Here is a 7,751-nt window from a genome sequence, read left to right on the forward strand (position 1 = left end):
AACTGGAGCCGCGCCGTCTTCCTTCCACCCTGGATCGGTTTCTGTCCTCCAGGACCGTGTGGGGAAGACCTCTCCTCCAGGAGAGCGTATCCGGAACAAGCTCTTAAAAGAGCTAAGTGATTAAGCTCAGGGGAATATGCAGAGCATAGCAATCCCCAGTGTGATACAGCAATTCCCTCCAATAACGAGACAAGGCTACGTTTTGAAGGGTCAAGAAGAACTGAGGACTGGGACACCCAGCCTGCTTTTTATTACAAAAAGGTACACACAGGACACTCCCAGGGGGAGGATGAAATTAACCAATCACATACATGGTACCACCCCCACGTCTCCTCCCCTCAGATAAACACATAACATAATTATAGCATACAGTAAAAGTACAGTTTTTCACACATACACTGTAACTTTAAAACTATACATTCAATCTTCCAAACTTCCAAAAATCAGGCAAATCCCTCCAGTGGATGAAAAGTTAGCTGGAGGTCCCTTTATGACCGACCGCAAGCACAATTTCCTGCCCAAAACAGTTCCATAGATTTGGGCTGTGCGGTCGGTCAATTTCATGCCGAAAAACGACTAAGTCCCATTTCGAACGGGACTTAGTCTCTGGAGCTGAAAAACCAAGTGTAGGAGAAGGTAAGGGTCAGCGGTGTTCGGTAAAATGTGTAACCGATTTCAGTTCCACAGAATCTTTAGCATACACCGCTGACCGCATTCGAATGAACAAAGATGGCCGCCGCCACGTGCAATTAACCTGCAGTAACCTCACAGCCTGGGAGGTAAATTGCCTGCACACTTTAACTTCTGGGTGGTCCGCCTGTGTGGTACTTGGTTCAGTAAGCCCTATTTACTGAACCAAGTGGGAGAGAGCCAGGAACAAGTTATTTTACAGGTCTGGGGACATAGTCTTAAAGGAGCATTGTTCACCAAAGTCACAATATGTCCCCAGACGGTTCTTAAAGGGCCATACACACCCAATAAAAGTTAACAAGTTTTCAGGGGCACAATCTTCCAGGGGCCATAGTCATGAGGAAGGAGGCTGGCAAATAGGCTTCTCCACAATCCAGGGAAGCAGGGCAATTTTCCATTTAAAGGGCCAGTTACAAATAGCGATTTGTAACAATACATTGTACATCAAAACCATAAAAATCTCTTTTAGTTCAAACACATTTAAAAAAAAAAAAAAAAATCAAGCATATTATGCATATAACCCACATGTCAGTAGTTATCAACCCTTTAAATGAGAACCCCACAGGTAAATATGGGGTAGATTACCTAAACCTTAATTGCAAAAAACATACATCTGTTCTTTTCCAAGAGCCACCTTAGAGAAAAAAGTAATAGAAAATAAATAAATACATTAAACAGTACTCCCCTTTTGGACATTAATTAATAATCATTGTATATATGCAAATAAGTATCAAAAAGAACAGTGACATTTTGGGAGGGGGATTTTTAGTATAGAATGTTGTATCTTCTGCTCTGTTAATAACTTGCTAGACTCTGCAGAGCATGTATGTAATTAAAGCTCAATTTACAGAGGAGGAGATAAAAACTTTTAAAGTAAGTTAACATCTGATTGAAAATTAAACCATTTTGTTTTCATGCAGGCTGTGTGAGTCACAGCCAGGGGAGGTGTGACTAGGGCTGCATAAACAGAAACAAAAGTGATTTAACCCCTAAAGTGAAATGAGACTGCAGAGGTATGAACTATACACAAACACTGCTTCATTAAGCTAACGTTGTTTTGGCGACTATAGTATCCCTTTAAGCTCGAAAAGGCACATTATAAGTGCTGTAAATAGGAGCCCTCTAGTGGTCAGATGGCCGTAGGCAGGTGCCTACTCTGCATAAGGGGAAATCAGGCCCTGGTTTTATGCCACTGAATTGCAGACACTGCAATGTTTTCAGTATTTACAAAAAAATGGGTTTTGCAACCTAAGCTGCATTATATGTGAAGGGTTATATATTGGAGAAGCGGCAACATTTCTTCTTAAACATAATAAAAAACCCGAGCCGCATATACAATGTAAAACCATCCCGCTCCCCAAACTGCGTATGTAACTAGCAGCGCAATACTTGATGTGCCCGGCTATATGGGCATTTTTCAGAATGAGGCTTTATTTTAACTCTCGTGCAATTTCTTGTTTTTTTTTATTTTATTTCAACACATTCTGCAAAGAGAGAGCAAGTATTTTACAAAATGAATACTGAGCGGAAAAAAAAAACTTAACAGTCCAGTATAACAGCAACCCCCAGTAATCCCATCCGGATGAGGAATGTCAATCAGATTGTGTTCAATATTCAGTGGGATCCGTCCTCAAATCAGTCGGATAGTAAATGACGGGGTTATTATCTTTCAATGCAGTTTTTTTCTTTTTCTTTGTTGCATGATCACAAATGGTACGCGCTCCAGACAGACTTTTTGGGCGAATCTCTCCTGTGTTACCAGAACAGATACCACTGTAAAGACATGCCACATTAAGACAACCACGTGAGCACATAGAAACATAGAAACATACCACGTGAAGACGTTACTTTTGGCTTGCCTTCGGATGAGTTACAGGTGAATCCTGAAAAACAAAAACAAATTATTTGCCATCTACATATGATTGCTCATTTATCATTTTATGGAAATGTATCACAAATGAATGTATTCGTGGGATTACCCACGTTGCATTGTCTGTTAAATGTATGGATATGTTTAATTTTGAAACATACTGATTGGCAGTCTCTTTTATGAGCAGGTATCTATATAAAGCCTCTCTGCACGTTATAAATGTAGTCTCTTAGAGCGCTGTAGAACATTGAATATGCTCCTATTTCTCATTTTTCTAAATTCTAGAATAAAATAAGCAAGGATTAAAAAAAATCCTACACATTAACTAGTAGACAAGGACTGGTTAATCCATTAATTAATTATTAGAATTTTTTTTTTAAAAAAAGTGAATATTGAATAAGAGAATTAGTGAATACATTTTCAATGTTTATACGTTTAGAAAAGAAATGTATGTTAATATTTCATTTAGGTGACAAATTACCTTTGTGCCGATACACGCAGAACAGTACAGATATGAAAATCACAACTACTAATAAAATAATCATTAATAGAAAGAAATAGAAAGGCAAGCTATGGCCTCTCCATATCTCCTCTTGTGGGTTTTCGTTGCCAGGTATTCTTTCTGAAATGAATCAAAAAAGTAGAATAAATATGTTTTTGTTTGTTTTAAGTGAAAACTATTGGATAAATATTAAATAAGCAAAATTACAGGACCTGAAGTACTTTAGGGGTCTGGAGCGCCCCTTTACGTTTATTATGTGCTGGAGTTGTCCGGGTGCCTAGAATGTTTCTTGAATCATGTTGACAGTAACTCACCCAAAATATTGACTTTTATTAAATGTCCCACTGCTTGCTGATTCAGGAACTGTGCCGAGCATTTATAAAATCCAGTGTCGTTAACCTCTGTCGATGTAAAGTTTAGAAGATAGACTGCGCTGTCCGTCTTGTTTTCTGCCAAGTGGAATGATATGCCCACTCTTTCCTCCACAAACTGGCATGATCTGTCTGACGTCATTTTGCACCAAGTCACCCTAGGGTTGGCATCGGGGCACAATTGGAGAGGGCAACGTAGGCTGAGCGTCTCCCCTATGGTTGCATTGTACTGTGTGTTCCTTGGGATATTTATACTATTTATACAAGAAAACACATTTACTGGAAAAAAATACAAAATAAAATTGTCTATGAATTTCATATCATTATTAATATTTAGAAATGAGTTTTACGACAAAATATTGACATTTACTGTTATTTAAAGAATCATTTGGAAAATGTATTTTTAGAGCATCATGTGACTCATTTTCCTCCACCACTAATTACGTTGTATTAAAGATTAACTTTTTCTTTTTAAAAGGGAAAAGTTCCTCTTTTTCTCACCACAGTGAAAGTTTTGCATTTACTAGGTTATCGTTTGCACCGAAGGTAAGTAACAATTACACTTATCTGCTGCAAACGTGCACACTAACTTTCCCATGATTCTCTGAGTACATTCCCAGGCCAGGCTCAGGGAATCATGGGGCATTTGAAATTATGCCAGGCTGTGCCAGAGTAACATTGAAAAAAATATATTTTTTTTATTTACAAAGAAAAGCACAAGAAAAAATAGCTTTAATAAGAAGGGGATTATGTGATCAGAATACGGAGTTAGAAATCACTTTTCTAGCCATGTTCACGGATAATTAAATGTCAAATGAAGGCCTCGATTTAGTAATTTTAGATAAGATTTAAAAATTATTTTTTCAAAATATTAAAATATAAATATATATATATATATATATATATATATAAATGAATATATTTAGAAAATCTAAATATTGACACAATTTTCACAATATTAAATAGGTTTAAATATGTACCCAACATATTAAATTATTTTTTAAAAATATCTAAAAAGATTAAATTGAGGTCGATAAGTGCTATTTAGAGCGAGCTATTCATAGTCATCACAATGTATTCTTCACAAATTAAAATTAGTAACCAGAATTTGGAAACGCCTAGAATCAGTTCATAAAGATAGGATCTCGCAATATTCATGTAGGTATATTAATATTTTACATGGTCTACACATTATTTCAACTGGCAGATTTAAATGTCACAGCCCATACTACATGGTGCCCTTGGTGTATACAACAGTTTGATGGACACATGCGGTGCGGAACCCAAATTTCAGGGTATCACCCAAATCTCAGTCTGACCGAGATTAACGATAATCACATTCCCAGACGTCATCTGCTACATGCCAACTGAGTCCAAGCACTAACAGGCTTGTTTACTTAAGTGATAATTCAACATGAATTTCAAATTTAAGGTCAGAGTAGCCAGACTGGAAGTAGAGCTTAATTTTCACCTTCAATTTGAAATTTGTATTCTCGCCTTACAGGATTATTCACTAAAGACCAAATGGTCACGTACCGAATGAAGCAGAACCACCTGGCTGCGTGTAGGGCCATTCGGACCGCAAAATCTGAACATTCTTTATAATATTTAACAAGGCCTGAATTTGGTTGGGGTTTCACCATCTGCTAACACCATAACATAGAGAAGACGTTGTTATATGTCGGAGTGTTCCTTTAAATATTACTTTTATTATTCAATTCTTTTGGCTGTTTGATGTACTCATTCAATAAAACTAACACAAAACCTGATGTTTTGAAATTTCAGGTGATACAAAAACTCTCTCTTAACCATCGCAAAGGAGACATTAATATTGCTCTATTAAATCCCGCTGGACCCACCTTTTTCAAACTTGATACCCCAAAGGACTAAATGAAGAATTTAATTTCACCCCATGCATTCACTCATAACAGGGGAGGAAATGCATTTCAGCTAATAACAATGTTGTCACCCAATTCAATTTTTTAAAATAAAAATAAAAATAATGATAATAACAAATAAAACATTTAAAAATTTGAACCGAGAATATACTGTGACAAGATGGTTCAATCTCAATACATTCGGTCTATATGAGATATATGGTTTCTACTACTAACTAATTCCATTGACACAAGGAATAAATAATGCTGAATATACCCTATGTTAACGAAATATACGTACATACCATACACCTTAAGCTAAGATTCTTCTTTCCTTATGTAAAAGATATTAAATCATTGTGACAAATGAATCGGTGGTTATGGTTGCCTATGAACTAAGAAACTCCACCCGTTTGATTTAAGTTTGAATCGTGCCTTTAGTGTGAATAAACTCAACTTTATGGGAAATGGGGTATAAAAATTATTTTTCTCAACTATTAAAGTGTGACTGTACAGTCCCCCTTGTTATATTAAACATTGAGGCTGTGGTCGACAGTGAGATCATTGTGTAACCTGGGGTTTTTGTATAGAGTCATATATGAATTGTGAACGACAACAGGAACTATTTATCAGCTTTGTCACTATCCTATGTCTACTAATGAATAACATTCATTAGAAAGGCCAGTTTAGGGATTTTGCTGTATCCCCTTCTATACTTATAAACATGAAAGTTTGTGTCAAGGACAGATAATGCCACATTATTACTACTATGCTAACATTATTCTGTCCTAATGCTACATCCTAACTTTTTCTATGGATTTTGCAACATAGTTTAAATATTTATCATTTACAAGTAATTACTAATTTAGTTTTGTTTTTTAGTACACTAGCTCAAACACTCTTCTTACAAGGATAGCGCGTCGGGACGCTTACTTAGTAGCTAGTGGGAAGTGGAGATTGGACAGGGGACAGACATTATTTATTAGATTGAATCTCTCCAGTATCACTACCTAGCTTAGTTAATCTCTAGAGAGAGAGAGTTGGAAGTTGGAGGGTTTACTATATGGTATTTTAGATAACCCGCAGTAGGGTTTTTCTACTATTTACCCTCTACTACACCCACGGATGTTGCCACCAGACTAGGGCAACTAAGTCTATCTATATTAACGTAGATGGGATTTTACATCTCAGCCTTCAGTTTTTTTTTTTTACTGATTTACTATTTTTTTAACATTATTTTAATCTTTCTATTAAAAGTTCCATTTTATTCCTGTGAACATGTATTTCATAGGGTTGCTATTTTTGGACTAGCTCCAGTGGGGGAGGTTTGTATGAGATAATGTCTATTTGTCTCTCTCCCTCCTACTTGGATTACTAGTATATTTATTATTTTTGTAATAAAACTAACACACTTCAACTAACCCCGACCTGAACCAAATCACATAACACAATATATAATGGCAACGTGTGTATTATTACAAAATAATGCCATCTCTTTGCCTATTGTGTGCAATGTTGAGATATATAATATATTCAGATTTATACCGTCTTTTTATGTATCTGACCTGTAATATTTTTCCTCTTTGAATACAAAGTGTAACACGCTTAAATTCACCTTCACTTACTCACACAGAACACAATTATCTTAAAATCTGTTCAAATACCATCATCCCAAGCCATACGATAGCACATAAACAAATATCTCTATTTATAGTATTATCCTTGTTTGATATCAATGATTGCTAATTAGTTTACATTTCTGTAAAGCAATCTCTCTGCAATTCTCAGGGCATTGACTAACGGGGTGATTCAAATGGTTATTACAAGTCCATTTCAAAATTCAGGTCAAAAGAATCTACAATTCAGCCAGGTTTTTTAAAAAAAAATTCCAACTTGGCTGTTAGGTAGTTGGCTGTTAGGTAGTTGGCCACAACTCAATCTTTAGTGAATAGGGTCTTGAGTTGAGAAAAGATGGACATAATGAAAGCTCAAAATTCCTACCTGGAGTCAGGAGAAGATACGGCAGCCATAGTAAGAAGGAAACAGCCATTACTGACACTATACACAGTCCCACGCACCATACAGAGACACTGACACTATCCACAGACACTATACAGAGGCACTGACACTATACAGAGACACTACACAGAGACACTACACAGAGACACTACACAGAGACACTGACACTATCCACATACACTATACAGAGACACTGACACTATACAGAGACACTATACAGAGACACTGACACTATACAGAGACACTATACAGAGACACTACACAGAGACACTGACACTATCCACATACACAATACAGAGACACTGACACTATACAGAGACACTATACAGAGACACTACACAGAGACACTACACAGAGACACTACACAGAGACACTGACACTATCCACATACACTATACAGAGACACTGACACTATACAGAGA

At 36.5% G+C, this 7,751-nt stretch overlaps 1 protein-coding gene across 1 annotated transcript; it reads right to left on the reverse strand.

Moving 5' to 3' along the window:
• Nucleotides 1-2,236: 2,236 nt before the first annotated feature.
• LOC134586441 (B- and T-lymphocyte attenuator-like) lies at nucleotides 2,237-7,368 on the reverse strand. Its single transcript, XM_063441953.1, has 5 exons — nucleotides 7,312-7,368; nucleotides 3,377-3,712; nucleotides 3,042-3,182; nucleotides 2,523-2,573; nucleotides 2,237-2,440 (listed from the first exon to the last, which is right to left on the reverse strand). Exons 1-5 carry the CDS (start codon nucleotides 7,358-7,360, stop codon nucleotides 2,298-2,300), a joined length of 720 nt encoding a protein of 239 aa, XP_063298023.1. The 5' UTR covers nucleotides 7,361-7,368; the 3' UTR covers nucleotides 2,237-2,297.
• Nucleotides 7,369-7,751: the final 383 nt, after the last annotated feature.

Source organism: Pelobates fuscus, chromosome 1 (genome assembly GCF_036172605.1).
Source record: "Pelobates fuscus isolate aPelFus1 chromosome 1, aPelFus1.pri, whole genome shotgun sequence".
In the NCBI taxonomy this organism is placed as follows: domain Eukaryota; kingdom Metazoa; phylum Chordata; class Amphibia; order Anura; family Pelobatidae; genus Pelobates; species Pelobates fuscus.